The following is a 17,972-nucleotide window of genomic DNA, read 5'->3' as shown; positions in this document are numbered from 1 at the left end:
GACTGTGAGTCGACAGCTCATGTTACTCGTACAACTCGCTAGCGCCACGGGAAACGCCAAGATTTTGTGAATTTGCCCGCACAAAATCCACGACTACGACTTTGTTACGGCCATCAATATGCCTGGCCCCACGAATACTCTGCTGATCGAAGGTTCCTTTGAGGAGCTTGCCGATGAGCTCGCACATTACGTCGATGAGGTCCAAAAGAAACAAACTCCGGACAACGCCAACATTCAAGCAGAAATCACGCCTCTGTTGGAGAAGGGGCAGAAGGATGAAGTGCTCAAAAAGCTCGTCACTGCCAGCGATGTGCTGAATACCGCTCCGGAGAAGGGTGGGCTGCCTGTCTGCACAATTCTTTTCAGGGCATGTGCTAAAGATCAGGATACAGAATTCATAGCAGCCTACAACCTCCTCATCCACCTAGTTCGCCAGTCACCGAACCTCGACAAATTCCTCCCCAAAATCTGCCAGAACCTTTCCGCCCCCGTAAAGTCCTCCCCAAACAATGGCCCCGGCCTCGCCCTTTCCATCCTGACTACGATCTTCAACATCCTCCCCCCAACGAATGACACCCGCTACCACGTCTTCCTCGCAGTCCTGCGCGTCGTACGCAGCTCTTCCTCCTTCGAACTCCTCCGTCCGCAACTCAAGAACCTAGACAGCTGGATCGCAGCGTGGGAGACTGACGAAGAAGACCAACGCAAATTGTATCTCGAAATCGCAAACGTCGCCGCGGAGGCGGGCGAAGATGCACAGTCATATCTCTATCTACTCCGAACCCTACGCGCCATCCCCGCCGACGAGGTCTCCTCGCCAGACTCCCACAACCTCGCGATCCGTGCGCTCAAGGCCGCTCTGTCCCATCCCTCGCACTTCGACTTCCAAGACCTCACCTCCAGCGACCCTATCCAAGCGCTCCGCAAGTCGGAACCAGAATGGTATGAACTGCTTGAAATATTCAACGCCGAGCTGCTGGACGACTACAACGACTTCCTCGAATCCCACGACGACTTCTTGTCCGATGCGTCCCTTGATGCGGCGGTTCTGCATCGGAAAATGCGCCTGCTCACGCTCGCCTCGCTGGCCGCGAGCACACAAAGTCGGAGTCTGCCATATCAGCATATAGCCCGCGCCCTACAGATCCCCAGTGAGGATGTAGAGATGTGGGTGATCGATGTGATCCGCGCAGGGCTCGTGGAGGGCAAGCTATCCCAGCTCAACCAAACCTTCCTCATACATCGGAGCACGTATCGCGTGTTTGGGGAGAAGCAATGGACCGAGGTGCAAGGGCGGTTGGATACGTGGAGGACGAGTCTGGAAGGGGTCCTCGCCGTTGTGAGACAGGAGCGGATAAAGATGTTGGGGGAGCGGGAGAGAGAGTTGAAGGAGTTGGAGGGTAGGATGAACGGCGGGGGCGGCGGCGGGAGTGGCGGAACGGGTCGAGGGATGGGTGGAGGCAGGAATCCGAGGGATGGGTTCGAAATGGGGCTTGACTGAAGTCACGAGCGGTGGCAGCCCGGTTTCCACGACGACTATGATATCAAAAGCGATAGCTAAGGTAATAGCATCAGCGGCTTTGACTGGATTCGTCACCGCCACTGACAACGCTCCTGATGTTTGTGGCCATCAAAGCTTCAAAATCCTCTTCCACATCCCTTTTCCCTTTCCCCAAAGTACCTACGATTACTGTACCTAATCCCAGTCTCCAACAATAGCTAGCTACCTTATCCACCACCGCATTCCCTCCCCCCCCCCCAAAGAAAAAAGCCCCAGCCTGCCACTTTCCCCAGATCCACAGGCACGCAAGTACCCCATCTACCTTCTCCACCACCCACCGCTCCCACGCTCCTCTTCTCCAGCCTCATCATTACTCATCAGGGTTACGCTCACCGGCCAGATCGCCATCGCATCGCATCGACCCGACCCCAGAACGCCACAGCCTGCTTCTCACCGAGTCGGTAGGCAGGTCGGTAAGTCGGCCAGTAACGATCCGAAGACGGGGGGGTCCGCCACTCGTCCACGACGGCCCGGACTGCCTTCATGACCTTTCTATACGCAGATGTCATTCTTCTCGCGCGACTTTCCCCACCATCGATCCATCATCCCCTTAGGCTCATCGGTCACTCGTGTTATATGCTACCAAATCTCCCTGAACCGGTCGAAGAGATCAAGTGTCCCGAGCTCATGACCACTTTTTCTTTCATTTTCGCCGGTCGTCGAATGAGATCGTTTCCGCCACGCTCGCTCGCTTGCCCTCGTGGCGGCGATCGAGTCCAGCCTCCGGTTGATATTGCCGGCCGGCGACTCCCCGGACTGGTTTGTGGGGAACGAAGGGAGACGGGGGATGGAGGGAGGGCCCGGATTGTTGTTGGTGTGGGCTGGAAAGGTCAAGGATAAAGGGTCTTCGTCAGGATCTGGTGAGCACTTCGAACCCGTGTCGAGGTTCACGTTGCATAGCGGTACGGTGATGGGTGAAACGGTTGTTAAAGTAGAGACGAATGGCCTAGTGACTGGAAATCCACAGGATTGGAACGACGCTAAATGGTATCTTCCGCATCGCATAGGCAGGCAACAGGAACGGTTCCACACGCCCGCTACCTAGACATCCGGAGGCCGATATCCAACGCGATGCCACGAACTCGTCAGGTGGCCTCGGAAGTTATAATTCGAGTCGTAATCATTTGGCTGGGTGTTGTACGCCTCGTCGACAGCCTTGACGACAAAACATCTCCCGGCCTGCTGCCGCGGGACGACCCATCGCCATCTCGTCCACGCCCAAGCCTTTGCACCTTTCCCCTTGTCCGACAGGAGCTCCGCCTGATGCCAAGTCCGTCCGTTATCGGCACTAACATCTACGCGGACGATCCTCCTCCCTCCACCAGAGAAACTGTAACCCTCCACGGCGACCGAATCTTCCTCTAGTCCATACAGTCGTAAGTACTTGCGATCGGCTTGTGAGTGGGGAGAGAGGTCGCGAAGGGAAGTGATGGCGCTCTGCACCGGCATCTCCTGGATAGCTGGCGCAGTACCCCAGTCAGGGTTGCCGCCTACATTAGGCCCGAAGCACTTGTAATCTCTCTGCTGCCACTCGGATGAAGACTCGTCCTCGGATAAAACGATCCGATTGACCCATTTCACACTACGTGCCGCGACGGTGCCCGGTACGAGAACCCGGAGGGGATAGCCATGATCTGGCGGCAGCGGCTTCCCGTTCATCTCGTACGCGAGCAGGACATCGCCGCGTCGATCTACAGCTTTGTCAATGGGTATCGAGGCCCCGTACGCTTCGGCGCCCATGAATTGCGCATGGCGCACCTCGTCCGGGTACTCGTCGACAGGGAAGCCTGCATCAGCGAGTACGTCGCGCAGGCGGACGCCCGTCCATTCAGAAGTGGATATACCGCCTACGTTCCATTGGAGGCCCTTGGTGGAGCGAGATTCCTGGGTCATGTTTTTGCGGCGGTTGCCTGAGCACTGCAGTGTAGCTGTGACTGTTGTAGATTCGAAGTTATCCTTCAAGTCTTTGAGGCTGTACTCTTTCTCTTCGCCGTTGGGCAGCTCAACGACGATCTTGTGGTCAGATTCCGAGGTGGATGGTACCCACATGTGGTTCCTCACGTAGAAAATGTCGTTCGGGGTGACAAAAGCACCTAGTCCCTCCGTAGGCGTTTCCGCATTACACGGGCGCGAAGTGTGAACATGCAGCCTCTTATCCCGCCTGGGATCATTCTCAAACGGATCATGAAGGTCCTCGACAGGCACTTGCCCGTCGACCAGATCCCCGGGGTCAATGTCCCCAATGTAGTATGATTCAAGGATATCATACACCTCTTGCTTCATGTGCACCGTGAAAATACTCCAGTATTGATCGACGGGGCCGCCGACGGCTCTCAGAATGACTTCGCCACCTGGGTGACCGGGAATCCAATCTGTGATGTCGTAGACCCGCGCGCCCCTAGTGACCCATTTTGTCTCAGCATCGCGCCCGTGTTTCTGTACTTCCGCTAGCCGTATCTTGCGCCTTCCCGGAGTATGGGAAATAGGAACTTCGGCATGAGCGATTGGGGCATTGATGAGGCAAAATGCTATTGTACCTGCCAGGATAGCAGCGCTTGCGCATGCTGACTTGGTGACGAGTGAGGACGTTTTAAGGGGTTTCACTGCGGTGGAGTAGGCGTGGGAGAGAGGCTTCGGATGGCCACAGCTGCTGAGGTTGCGGGCAGCACCATAATAAACATTCCTGCGTATAATTGTGGTGACGACCACGTGGAGTCTTTGCTTCATTGCTCTGCACACACCTTGGTCGACAGGCTTCAACTTCAAAAAAAGAGCAAAAGAGTGTGAGGCGACATGGTCATGGCAACCAGGGGCGAAAAGGAATAAAAGGAATAAGAGGAATGATTTTGTATTTATCAAAGAGTTGTCCAGTCACCAGTGGCCATTGAAGCCTCTCGGCGATTTCGGGTTCTGATCGACATTGATTTTACGCGCTGGGGATGACTTAGCAAAATCACGCAAGAGTCAAGACGCGAAAAAAGAAGCAAAGAACACGCCCATCTGCAACTTGGATGTCACGTCAGTCAAGCAGTCCAATGAGGAAACGACTTTGACCGTGGTGTTAGCGTTAAGGTGCGGTAAGTACGTGCCCAAACTCATGTAACCGCACCGTGCTCTCCAAGCTGTATCCCAATGGGATCCTTGGTATAGCGACCCCTTCCGCCACACTCTCCTCCCTCTCCGATCATAATCAAATTCCGGTACCATGATCCCTCCTGAAGCCAATTGTATCCCTTGCATGGCTCGCCAAGCGTCTACCAAACGCATCAACCGCGACGTCTTTCACCTCAGAGAACTGATTGCTCACGGTCCTACAGAATGATAATTCATCAGGCGTTCGCGAAGCAGACGTTGTATTGCTGGCGTGCAAATCCTACAACAATCTCTTCCGCTGTCCGACGGGAAAAAGGCACGCGAGAGGCACTGGCTGGGAAGTTCATCTGAGCCGGTGGTTCCCGGTCCGCGAGATACTACTCCCTCCAAACCCTGCAGTTGACGGCCCCGGCAGAATTGTGCGGGTGATGCCCAACACGGCCGCGTTGATTCGGATATCCATCCATGACCCCGGGCAGGATGTTTGATCTGAGATGGTTGAGGCTACGGAGAAGAATGTTGCTGGCGTCGGCTCAATTGTCGCTGTTCTCAGAGTGGAGGAATGGGCTACAGAGTAGAGTAGGTGGTAGATGGTTACGAATGCTCATCTTTCAAACAATGGTAATAATGATCAGCCAAAATTTGGCACCGTATGTAATCTATCCATCTCATGCTCATCATCTCATCACATCTCATCTCCTCTCCTCTCCTCTCGTATCCGAAGACCTAAAGTAGGCGCTTGTGTGTGAGATGAAACAACCGCCGGCAGCCTCAACCTTCTTCTTGGAAGTGAAAAGTGAAAAGTGAAAAGCAACGGGTGTGGCCGAATAAAGTACTTTACTTTAAGTACGGTCTCATGTCGTCGAAATAGGGTTGGCTTCTTTCCTCGCTCTGGCTTGCCCGTTTCAAGCTCAGATGGCAGGGTGCCAACCAATCAACCAATCAGCCAATCCACCAATCATTCTTCTTTCTTACCAATTCAAACACAACAACAATAATAATCATAACAATGTCAATGTTACATCACTCGCCGCAGGTTTCGCTAAAGATGCAGCAGATGCCTGCCTCCTTCACCATCTTTCTCGTATTCTGTTCATATATGTGATACACCCCCATGCCACGCTATGCCATTGTGCTAAACCCATCCCCCTGCAATTTCGATCCTTGACAAATATCAATCTGTCAGCACGAATAGAATCTCCTCATAGCCTGGCCTCACCGTCCTGATGATGTCGACAAGATTCGTCACCATAGCAAGCCTCGAACCACTTCTCGTATTTCCGAAACGTCCGTCACACCAGCAAGCCTGAAGCCATCTCTCGAGCAATTCCTCATCAGCCATGACCCTCATCTCCCAGACAGCGGCCGAACGTCCGGCAAGAAACCCCGCCTTCACGCTCCTCACCAAGCTCTCGGCCTCTCACTCTCAGAGTCGACAATTGACAACCTGCAACCCCAGCTCCCTAATCATGCTCACCCAATCCACGTCCTCCCTGCCCCCGTCGACGCCCTCCCTTCTCAGCTCGTCTCTCCGCCTCTCCTGCCTCTCGTAGACAATCTCCAATAGCTGCCTTGCAGCCACTACATTCCTGCCCACACTATCCTCCTCCATCTTCTTCACCAACGCTAGGATCTCCATGCGCTCATCTTGGCTTTTGGAGACGAAGCCGGACATGAACAGTGGGAAGACGATGAACTTGCGCTCCAGATGATTGTGGGCGACAATTTCACGGGCCAATCTGAGAATTTCCCCCCCACATTGAGAGACCTCGTGGATGAGTGATGACGGCGATAGGAGACGTTGTGTGCTGTACATGGAGGTGTGAGAGTAGATGAGGCAGGCGCGGTAGAGCGCGAATGACTATAAATTATTTTAGCAACCATCCCTATAGCGGCTTCTAGGCAAAAATATTTTCATTTTGAGAAGAAATTTGTGAGCTTCTGGGAACCTGACATGCCCCCAACGAACAAGTGGCGTAGATCGCCCCCGGACGGATCAGCAGAAACTGCTTGTAGACGAACACTGCTAGCTCTCAAAAGCAAGGAAAATAGGGTCGGTCACTCACATGTTCAAAAATGCCTCTGGCCCCCACCGGCAAGACCTGGTTGCAGTAACCGCTCGCCACGGACACAGGCATTTGAACATTCCACGTCCTTCTCAACGTGTCTTGCAGTACGCCAATCCTCTCATGCCGGCTCTGCATAACAGCATGACTCCTATCATCGGGGTTCTGCTTCTCCACTGCCCGAATGTCCCTCGCCAATAGCCCTAGCTCCGCTGCCAAAATGCTAATGCGGCGATGGAAGGCGAGAGCGCTAGGCAAGGCTTCATGACCGTTCGGTGAAGCAAGCCCACGCGGAGGAGAAGCATAGTCATAGGTGTGGTAGGGATTCTGGGGGTCCATGCCGGATGGTAGCATATTATTACGGAGCATTGTTTCAATGAATTCGCCGTTGCCCATGCCCGAGAGGACCACGTGGGTATCTATGCTAGCAACCCACCAGACGATGAACGAGTAAGGCTCGTGGCCATACATCTCGCGGCGGAGAAGCGTGATGCGAAGTAGTTGGCCGATGTGCTGAGACCACAGCGAGAGACCCCTCGGTTCGCCAGCTGCGATCTGGACGGCAATGTTAGTGGGTCAATTCAGGGAGGGTATTGGAACGTGAGACATTGCTGGTCTTACCTCGTATAGGAGGAGAATAAAATGGGTGAGAAAGACGCCGTCCGAAGTCAGGTCTTGCTCGGTTCTCAGGCTGGATTGCAGGGATGGAAGCGCCTGCTGGTAATGCTGTAAAGCGTCCAGGTTGGGGACACCGTTCTTGTAGGACATGCTCAACGCAGAGAATGCCATCAGGGCATGGTAAAGCTGTGGAAGAACCTGATCAGCCCAGCTGCCCGACGAATGCCTTCATGGGCCTCTCTTCCAGAGCTGCATTCCCCAGCCATGCCTTCAACGAAGCAGCTCAACATTGACGTACCGGTAGAAAGCTAGCAGCCTGTCGTTCGAACACGTCCGGCGCTGATAAAGCTCCAGTCTCCAAAGACGTCCCTAAGGAATCTCGGTGGACCTGAGCTAGATGGCGATGCACATAACTCTTGTAGTAGTACACCAATTGATGATCCCGTCCATCTTTGTGAGCCATCCTCATCAGCGGCGTATTGTCATACGAGAATCTAAAGTAGTCGGCACGATGTGCAGATCCCGCAGAAGACGGAAGCGAAAGAGTCGGCGTCCTCGATGATCGCCCTTGAACGACAGCACTCGTTGGTGACCCCAATTTGCGTGTATCGTCTTCGAAGACTCTCAAGATCACGATGTCTGGGTCATCGGATGTCTGACTATCATTGAAATCGGTACCGTTTGGGTCATTATATTGCGTCTGGTCGTTGCTGAACTGGTCGCTTAGTTCGCTTCCTGGTCCCTTTGTTGGTGTGCTCTTCGGCGAGATCCGATCATGACGGTTGTCTTTGTACTCGTCAAATTCTGCAAAACTCGAAGGGTTCACCAGGAGATGGTAAGACCCAGGGATTCTAAATTCAGCCTTCTTCTCTCGATCCTCGTCGTTGGTCAAATCTGAGAAGGGAGGGAGCAGATCTTCCTGTTGTGGGCTCGTGCGTTGACGCTTGAATGGTCGGGGTAGGGATGCTGCTAAGGTTGAGCTAACAGGCTGAAGCAGGACAGGGAGAACATACGATCCCAAACCGGTCCTCCTGTTCCTGCTACACGGGCCATCTTTTCGACCACTCTCGGCGTGTCATCCTTAAATGAAAGTCGAGGATTGTAGTCACACGGATGTCCTAGGCGAGAACATGGCTAGAACAGAGTGTTATGTTTAGCACTTCAACAAATCTATTGCAAAGGATGTGGCAGCATGTCTGACTTACTGTGCATTCAGGTCTAGCCTCGTCACATCTGAAAAGACGAGCAGAAGATTAGTAAACGCTTGCTGTTGCAGGACAGCGTCAGAGGAGGGACCGACTTGACCTTGCGTGTCTGCAAGCATGTCAGTATCAAAAGTAGTATTTCGGGCCTGCTGGGGAAGTAATTACTCGACATGTCCTGAATCTTCAATGTCAGCCAGAGAGCCTAGCAGAGACTGATTTGGAGAAGGAAGACTTACCAACATCCGAACCTTGACCTTGGGGGCAGACGAGTCCTGGGCACGTTCACAATCGCATTGACTGTGGGATCCTCCTTGTCGAAGGCGTCAGGATCGGAGACCAACTGATATCTAGGTGCAATAGCTGCCAGTTGAGCTTTTCGAGCCTTGCCTTGCCTCTGAGGCTTGGATATGGAGGCAATCGGCCTGCCTTGCATTTGGAGGACGGCGGCGGTCATTGAAAAGGCTTTGTCGCCGCTGAGGTGGACAATTGATTGTTGAGATGATGGATGCTTTGCGAAGTTAAGCTTGATGGAGTCCGACCAGTCGGTCTAATTGTCGAGGTTCTTGGAGGTGTGTATGATTTCCTCCAAGTGGTGGGATGGTGGTGTCTTGCGTAGTGGGGCTTTTGCGAGTATGCCTTGGCGAGGGGCAAAGCGTGCTATAGAACGACAGACGGGGGGGATGTTGAAACAGGCTGTGTGGTATGACGAATAAGATACCTTGGCGGAAGAGAGAGGTCCTTGTAATGTCCTTGACTATCATGTCCTATACAGCGGGGTTGAATCGTTCGTAAGGTTGAGACCCTGTCGAATCTGATCGAGGCTAATTTCTGGATGAGTCTGGGGTGGCGGATGGCATGAAACAGTGATGAAGCGAATTCAAGCACTGCATGTGTGAGGCGTATGCAACACTGGATAGAGCAAGTAAAACGCAAGCTACGGATTCAGCCTCCGTGGAGAAAGTACGGTGGGCGAGTGATGCGGCTATCAGTTCCCCCATATAAGCATAGATGCTATGCTCCGGAAGAAGGGTGCTTGCTTTTAGATGAGCATTATTTATTGCAGGGAGTGCAGAAGGCAGGGGAAGAGGATGATAGCTTGTATAATCATCCTATGACAGGAAATGATAAGTGGGATGCTATACAGGAAGGAGGAGGGATATGCAAGCAGCTAGGAGGGAAAGTGCCTCCGTAATGTTTAAAGTATCAAGTCATCAGATGTGTAATGTGTGGAGAAAAGGCAAATGATGATATTTTTTATTTGACAGTATGAACTAGAAGGGATAAATGTTAAATAATGATAATGATAATGAGAATAATGATGAAACATAGTCAGTCTTTTCAAAGGCGTCTAGTAAGTAGGGTTTTGGCACGGTCCAGGTTCGTGGCTTTCGAGCATGGCTTTCGGAATTCATTTTTAACCTAGCCACAACTCCACGAGGGAAAAAGAGCACGGTCAGTAAAGTAAGGGTACAAGTAGTGGTGAGTAAGGTAGTATTGTGGACGTGGTCAATATAGTTACCGTAATCCTGTGGCCAATAGGTGCTTAAGCTACCAGTAAGCTAAACTCCACACTAAAGAGCGGCACAGCCAATCGTTTCACTTCCCTGGCATCGCTCCAAATTTCCACATCTTGGTCTTGGCAGATTCACCATCATTTCAATTGTCTATTCCAATGTCAATCACTCGTCATATGCCTCGGATAGTCGAAACGCTTTCGGCATGGAAATGAGCATGGCGCTGGAAGGAGGATGGTGGAATGGCGTGCAAAAAGACATATGAAGCAATCTTCTTCTGAAACTTGGTCATAAATTGACGACAAATTATGTTGGATCACTTCTTACTTGTAAGTTGTTTCAACGATCAACAAATAAACAAGCCATTGCAAACGCTCAAGTTGGCCACGCTTTTAGCCTTCTACGAGAGCACTTTAGGTACTTGGCTTAGCGCTTTGAGGACTCCCAGAAAACCGGTCTCCCGATCGGTCCCTGCAATCTCATCCTTTCTTCCCGCTTTAAGCTTAATCCTAAATCTAGACTAGACTATATTAGACGATACCTGACCCCACCACCAGCCACCAAACTCAACAAGGCGTTTTCCACCTCTCCAGCTGGGGAAATCCAGCATTACATGATCAGAATAGTATTAATCCAGTTTGCCACATGGACCCCCGCACTCTCAATAGGTAGCCCGAACATCTCCGCTGCAAAGGCAATCAATCCTCTTTACCCACTGCCGTAGTTGTACGGGACTTTACACGAGCATCAGATTTGGAGACGACATGTCGCGTTTCGTTTGTCGGGACCAAGGCTCAGCATCATTAGCTCTGGGTAGAATTATTGCATCGAGTCATTGATTGATAGATAAAGTCGAGTAGCACCCGGGTAGCAAAAAAGCCCGCACACCCTAACCAAATGGAGACTACTGCCTTCCCCCCAGCAGAATTACCTACATTATTGAATGATTCTCTATCTACTAGCCAGTCATTTGACCGTTACCGTCTATTACAGCCTGAAGCCTTTCGGGCGACGACATTGTGCTTGATAATGAGAGAAGACTACTAAATTTGTGTGTGAAATGTTTGCGGGATGGCCTCGCTTCTCCTAGCCACTTGCGGGTTAGGGTGTGCGGGCTTTTTTGCTACCCGGGTGAGTAGCTAGCGGCGATGCCAGACACGCCAGTGCTAGTGCTAGTGCCTTGGCGAGACTGTAACATACTTTAAGCTTAAGGTAGGTAAAGGCCCACATCCAGGAGGATTTGTCCGAAGCCGTTGAGCTTGCAGAAGCCTACCAGGCACAGCTGTAAAAGGGAAATTCATCCATCCACTATCTTCCTTGCTCGATCGAGATTTTGCTGAACGGACACAGAGCGCTCCTGTGCCCGTGCCGTGGCTAAATCCTCAGTCAACGCTGCTTTGATACGTGTTCCTTTGTGAACTATGGGCGCCACTGCTATGGCTGCCTCGGACGCCTTGAGACGCGTCTGTTCAACTTGTTCGCTCGAGCCGAAAAGTTGCTTCACGTATTCCACCAGGATGGTCTCGAGTGGCCCAGACAATGCCCCATGTTGTACCTTATTGAGTCTTTCGAACAACTCCTTCTGTCCGTCATAAATCGCATTGAGCGTGAGTCTGCTTGCCATTCCAGTCCTGACTCGACTCACAAGCCGGAAAGTCTCAGTAAGGCTTGAGACTAGGTCCCCTTCACTCCTTTCCCGAGGATTGACGGATTTCAGTAAGGCAGTCGATGCGTTAGCCAGCGTCAGCTCCATGACAGTTTTGGAAGACGGCCCTCCTGACTTTGAATCAATGTCCATCTCGTCTGAGTCGCTCAACATCTCTTCGATGATTGGCTTCGTCACTCCCAAGACTTGTGGGAACATATCAACCGTCTCGCGCACTTCGACGAAATCTCCTAGGCATTCTACTGCATGTTGACGGAAGACAGGGTTGTTCCTCTTGCTTTCCCGCAGTACAATCTTTTCAAACTGCTCTCCCACCCCCTGGTCCGTCGACCAAAAGGTGCTGTTCCTTGCGAGGTGGATTAAGGCCTTCATGATGATCTCCTTTCCTTCCCACGTCTTGCCTGACAACGCCTTTTCGAGAGCTGGCCATACCATCCTAGCATTGGCATCGGTAATGGCACTACCAGACGAAGTAACAACATCTGCAACAGCAAATGCCGAGGTATGTTTGATAGACCAACGAGCGGAGTTCAAATGTTGTGATGCCAGGCCGACAATTTCTTTCAGGTACAGCAAGACTGCTCGGGATCCCCCAACGTTCTCGCTCCACGTGTCCTCGAAGAGTGTCTTCGCTCGGTCGGAAGTATCATGCTTTGCAACGAACACGAATGGCAAAATGTCCCCAGCAAGGGAATTGAATCGGTCAGTGGCATGCTTTGACATCGCATAGATTAAGTCTCCGGAGATCACTCGGTGCCGATCTTCATCCGAACCGAAATACAATTTCCGGGCAGAGTCCACAAGATTCAAGATGGCCTCATTAGAACACAGTCTTGTAAGATAGCCACATGCTGCGGCATACGATGACGAAATTGTGTCATTTCGGTCAAACACTTGTTTCAGAGCAAGAGAAAGAAAGTGATCTGCATGAGGCTTGAAGATGAAGTTCTGTCGTGTGGAAAGAGTGACGAGCACACGGCTGCAACCAACCTTAGAAGGAAGGCCGACCACGGTCTTGATGGCATTCTCAAGACTTTGCTGTAGCTCTGGCATCGAATCCCCATCTAGGAAATCGAGACATCGCTCAATAGCCTCAAGCATCGAAGATCCTTGAATGTTTTTTAGGCGGGCGTCGTCGAGCTCCTGCGCTGTTAGACCGTATTGTTCAGCGTTGAGATGGACATAATTGATCATTTCGGGCTCGATGGAACTTAAAAGTGCGAGTAAGCGGCCCACGAGATCTGGGACAAAAGGGCGCAACGTCTTTCCGTTACTGCTCTTTATGATCTTCAGCAACGTTTTCCTGGCAAAGTCTTGTACTTCGGGAGCACCTGATTCCAGGCCGGACGGGCTTAGCAGGAATGGTAGCACCTGTTTCAGCATCTTCTCCGCACTCGAAGCAGACGACTCGCCGGCTTCGAGCCCACGTGTCAACACGCCGGTCAAGACTCGTGCTAGGGACATTGCGGCACCACGGACAGACTCTTTGATGTCATCGCAGACTTTGAAAGTAAGCTCCCAGGTCTGTGTCAGATACTTCTCGTACTTTCCAAACGGCCGCCCCTGAATGAGGTCAGCAATAGCGGCGCAGCTGGCCTGACGGACACGCCATTCCTTGCCAAGGATATTTTTGAGAAGGTCATTCATGATGCTGTCAAAGTGCAGGTCGATTGTCTTTGCTGGTTTTTTCACAATGGCAGCCCAGATGTCGTTCATCGAGTTTCGAACGTTTGTGTTAGGATCAAATCTATATCGAAAAAGGGCTGGATAAATCTTTGGATTTTGTGTTAGATAGCCATCCGTAGAGGCATCACTCAATATATTAGTGAGCCCAAACTTTCCAAAGGCAGCCCTTTCGGACCATATGGCATTGTTTGACGCAAGTGACATGAATCTGTACACCAGACTGGGATCCTGGACCTCAGCAGCAAGACTCATGATATCTTTATATGTTGTTACCGAACCTTCGCCCGTTGGAAGAGCTCCAGAGTCAAACAACTCGGTGTCTTCGGATACATTTCCTTTCCCTGCAAGGCCAGCGTTTCCAGTAAATGAGGAGACGAGGTCTCGTATCAAATCATCCTTTAGAGATTTATCCCCTTTGTCGTACACGAGAGCTAGACCTCGCGAAGCAGACTCTTGATTCAACGAGTCGCGATCGGCAAGGAAGCCTTTAAAGGCCACCTGACACTCCCGTAATCGACCCTGGATTTCCTGCATGTGCGCGCAGTACTGTACCAAGCATAGGAGCCAAATCACCGAAGCTTGTCGCAAGGCTGGCTTGCTGGCTTTGCACTTTAAAAGCACGTCGTCGAGAACTGATGCAGAAGTCTTTGCTCGAGCTGGCGACATGGGAACAGGGCCCTGGATATCCAAGGCTGAAACCAACGATTTCGACTGCCATCCTATTGCAGCGCAGCACAGTGCAGCGCCAACAGCGAATTGCACTTCAGGTTGTCTAACACTATGCAAGTCGTAGAGCTGTTCGATGATGTGAGACAGTATCGCGTCATCGTCTGACTCTTCCCTACATTGCAGTGCAAGATGGCCCAAGGCCGTTATAGCCTTTTCGTCTCCCTCTTTGGCTTTTTCAATGGATTTTTGAACCAAGTCGCGAACATTGTATGGCTCCGGAAGGGACTCGGGGGTCAGCGCGCCAAAGAGAGCGAGTTCCGAAACAGCAATGAAAACTGCATCCAAAAGCATTTTATCACGGCTATCATTAAGAACTTCCAGGATATTGGCAATGAAGGCCGACCGCTTCTCCTCGAAGTCTGAAGGAGTATTGTGGCGGGAGACTGACCTACTCAGGAAGTATGCTGTGGTAAGGATCGAGCCGTGTACTTGAAGGGCCTCGTTCCCAATGGCTTGACGCCACGACCGGACCTTTTGGTCAAAGACCTTCAACATCTTCTGGGTTTCGTTTTTCGAACATTCTTCGAGACTGACGATGATTCCAGTGTCAGCATTGCATTCTCAAGAGGTAAAGCCCACTCCTGGGACGAATGCAGGGAGCACAACAAGAGAAAGACGCGCATTGCCTGACAGAAGGTCGAACTGTCAGATAAATTTTGGGGGCAGAACAAGGAAAGGAAACCCATCTCATGACTCTCAATCGAATCGTAAGAACAGTCTCAGAAAGTATAATTGAGGGAGAAATCCTGTTCCAGCTGACAAAACTTGACTTATGACCCAGACCAAAGGCCCAAATAGGAAAGAACCAATCTAAATTACATACCTTGCCAACAGACCGAAAACATGCGAAGCTGTTTCACGCAATGTCTTCCTGGTGGAAAATATAGGTCCCTGTAGACTCATGATGTTTGCCGAGAGATAGATGTAGGCCGCACAGGGAAGGAGAGGACAAAGTTCCAGGAGGAAGTTTCCACCTCTATTGGCATCTTCACCTTTTGAACAAATCATACCAGTGTATGATGCCTGCAGATACGTTTTGAGTGCCCTGGGAGCTGCTTGATTTTCGCTTGAGAATTTCGAGTACTTGCGAAAGTATTCCTTGAGACTATTCCGAGCGTCTTCATCGTTTGCTATTAGAGCGTCTATGTTTCGCTCCCAGTCGCTATCTATAATTGGAGATCTTTTCGTAGCTGTCAAAGCTTGATGCAGTAAAATACAGCGACAGAACGTGAGAGCAGGTAAGTAAGCGTTGGCCAGATCAAGGCTGCTGCTGTTGTTGGTGACATCCCAGACTGATCCAGCACCGAAAATCCTCTCCATCAATTCTGGAAAGCCAGGAGGATCGTATTTCCGGGCTTGGAGAGATCGTTCGCTTGGGAAATCATCATCGTTGGTTGGATTCAACATTCTATACCAGTAAGGATCCAGACCCTTCCTCCCTTCCTCGAGGACCTCACTCCGCTCATTGACGCCGCCGTCAACAGCGAGGATGTCAATCCATCGAGCAGTTGCACTCCTATATGGAAGGCAACGGTTGGCAAACCGAACAGCAACATAACGAGTGCTTCGGACAATGTTAGTGTTTGAACCTTCGGCGTCGCTAGGATCGAGGGGATGTAAACCCATATAATGCAACAACAAAGAGGTCAGTGATGACTCAAGATCGGGGCTTAGGTCGGCATCAAACCCTCTAAGCACACTACTCAGAGCTTGCTCAATACTAATAGATACGTCTTTGCCTGATGGATCTTCACTAAGAGACATGAAAAGCCATTGAAGAAGATCGAGTTCGGGTTCTAGCAGAAGCTTGTCTGGGCAGGCCCCGGCGAGGAGTCCGATGCTTTCATATCCGAAAGCGCGTGAGGTCAATTCTCCTGCGCTTGGCATGGCTTTTTCGGTGTCATACCGTGGCCAGCCTTGATTCTCGATATATGTCCGGAGCTGATTCACCAAACCCGGTGCAAACGCGTTGAGATCGGCCGGCGAGCTAATTCGTGCAAGCCAATTTGTAAAAGCGAAGATCTGGCCTCTGATGATGGTTTCGGAATTAGTATGCCCTTTTCAAGACGTAAAGTCAACTCCGAAGACAAACCTGGGGAGTAAAAATGGGTAAGAAGCCATCTAGTGATACACAATCTGATCGTGAAAACAAGTCTAAAGAGTCGAATTGGGAGAAGAAGCCCCTTTCGTGACACAGAATCGAGTCGTGGGATGAAAATGAAAAGCCCCGGGCGGGAGGGGAGGATGAAGCCTTATTTCCCTCTCCAACACATGCCTCATGTGCAGATCAAAAATCCGAACAGGAAGCAACGACTCCGAAACGACGTACCTAAGCTTCGAGGCTTCGAGGCCTTGTTTTGGTGCCGAGATGCTAGTGTCCTGCTGGGCACTTTTGGGGGCTGCAAGCCCTTCCTGAACAATCTGGATGCTCTGCGGAACGAAAGAAGAAGCGAGCTTGGACTTGCACAGAAGTGTGAGAATCTTCGTCTGCAGAGGAACTCGAGCTGGAAGAGATCCTTCTGCACCCCTTGTACCTAAGTAAATTTCATATAGCTGCTGCACTAAGATCGGATCTTCGAAAGAGACAGCAGAGTTTGCTCGTTTCAGGATATCATCTCCAATGTCGGAGAGACGCGAGTTGGGGTCAGCTGAAGCAAACAATGCCGGTAGAAAGCGTTCAGTATCAACAAAAGCCCCACTGGCGAGGAACTTAGCAGACACGACTTTGGTCTCCACGAGGTTCAATCCACCCATTGCGTTTGGTGTCCACGTTTCTTTCTTGCCGTAGAGCTGTAGGAATCTACAGTCCTCCGTGTTTAAACCTGGACAGCGAGTAGTACCAGCTTGGCCAATGCCAAACAACATGAGCTTCCCTAGCCACGTAGCGACAAAGACTGCATCGTCGGCTTTGTCGCTTAATCCAAGGCCCTCCCTTAGATCGACATCTTCCTTACTCCCGCGTGCAGGAAGCGTCATGCTGTGAAGAAGTTTGAGCAAAAGGTTAAACAGGGAAGCTGCATGTGTGGCAGACTCCTCGGCATTAGATCGCAAGCCATGTAGAAGAGTCGGAAGAAGATCAAGACGTTCCTAGACGAGTTTTCTGATGAGCATGGTAGCGGGAACAAGTGGTCGTTACAACCGAAAGCCACTGTCTTAGGAGCAGGACGTAGTGTGGATTGAAGAGACTCACAGAAATAGCTAGTCTATCAATGCCTTGTTGGATGTATAAGAGATCGAAGTGGCGGACCAAAGCGTTATGATTGTCTTTATACTGCCTGAGAAGCGTAGCTACAGGAAGCTTTATCGACGGTGGTTTGATTCTAGTATTGATGTGCTGACAGACGGATATGACCTAAAATCACAGACGAAAATTAGCTCGACCACACTTGCGGCTGAAGGAAAGCATTGCAGGCAGAGTCGCTGCCAGGAAAAGTGGCACTTGTAAGTATCCGAATCCCTTGAGTCTCGACTACAACAACACGGAAAGGAAAGGGTTTCGCGGTAGAAGCGATTTGCTTGAGTTGACTATGTATATCAATCGTCTTTCGATTCGGCTTGACACCCAACAATTTGCAGAATTTATTCAGATGATGCCGACACTTGGATGACTGCCATGTTTTTGGACAACTAGCCTGCAGGATGGTATTGCATACTTACTTTGTTTCGCACACTCACAAACTCCGAGGCAAGCTTGAGCAATAATGGAGCGAGATAAATATTCAACGTCTTGCCCAGAGAGGCATCATTTGCGAGAGCTATACGCATCTCGACTTTGCCAACCAGGCTTAGCTCTCTGGCCTCTGGCGTTTCCATGTTCGACATGATGGTCACAGA

At 51.0% G+C, this 17,972-nt stretch overlaps 4 protein-coding genes across 4 annotated transcripts; 1 reads left to right on the top strand and 3 right to left on the bottom strand.

Moving 5' to 3' along the window:
• Positions 1 to 118: 118 nt before the first annotated feature.
• HO133_008808 (uncharacterized protein) lies at positions 119 to 1,501 on the top strand (the record flags this gene model as incomplete). Its single annotated transcript, XM_037299671.1, has 2 exons — positions 119 to 335; positions 393 to 1,501. The coding sequence occupies 2 exons, from the start codon at positions 119 to 121 to the stop codon at positions 1,499 to 1,501; spliced, it is 1,326 nt and encodes a 441-aa protein (XP_037155672.1).
• Positions 1,502 to 2,602: 1,101 nt separating this feature from the next.
• On the bottom strand, positions 2,603 to 4,288 carry HO133_008807 (uncharacterized protein; the record flags this gene model as incomplete). The annotated part of the gene is made up of 1 exon (XM_037299670.1): positions 2,603 to 4,288. One exon carries the CDS (start codon positions 4,286 to 4,288, stop codon positions 2,603 to 2,605), a length of 1,686 nt encoding a protein of 561 aa, XP_037155671.1.
• Positions 4,289 to 6,080: 1,792 nt separating this feature from the next.
• On the bottom strand, positions 6,081 to 8,997 carry HO133_008806 (uncharacterized protein; the record flags this gene model as incomplete). Its single annotated transcript, XM_037299669.1, has 9 exons — positions 6,081 to 6,515; positions 6,721 to 7,275; positions 7,342 to 7,524; positions 7,637 to 8,304; positions 8,352 to 8,472; positions 8,544 to 8,571; positions 8,639 to 8,652; positions 8,709 to 8,718; positions 8,780 to 8,997. 9 exons carry the CDS (start codon positions 8,995 to 8,997, stop codon positions 6,081 to 6,083), a joined length of 2,232 nt encoding a protein of 743 aa, XP_037155670.1.
• A 2,357-nt stretch (positions 8,998 to 11,354) lies between these two features.
• HO133_008805 (uncharacterized protein) lies at positions 11,355 to 17,960 on the bottom strand (the record flags this gene model as incomplete). The annotated part of the gene is made up of 5 exons (XM_037299668.1): positions 11,355 to 14,667; positions 14,962 to 16,167; positions 16,468 to 17,225; positions 17,329 to 17,490; positions 17,796 to 17,960. The coding sequence occupies 5 exons, from the start codon at positions 17,958 to 17,960 to the stop codon at positions 11,355 to 11,357; spliced, it is 5,604 nt and encodes a 1,867-aa protein (XP_037155669.1).
• Positions 17,961 to 17,972: the final 12 nt, after the last annotated feature.

This window comes from Letharia lupina (genome assembly GCF_014066315.1).
Source record: "Letharia lupina isolate WasteWater1 chromosome Unknown contig_5, whole genome shotgun sequence".
Classification (NCBI taxonomy): Eukaryota; Fungi; Ascomycota; class Lecanoromycetes; order Lecanorales; family Parmeliaceae; genus Letharia; species Letharia lupina.
This window is presented reverse-complemented; position numbering and strand designations above follow the sequence as displayed.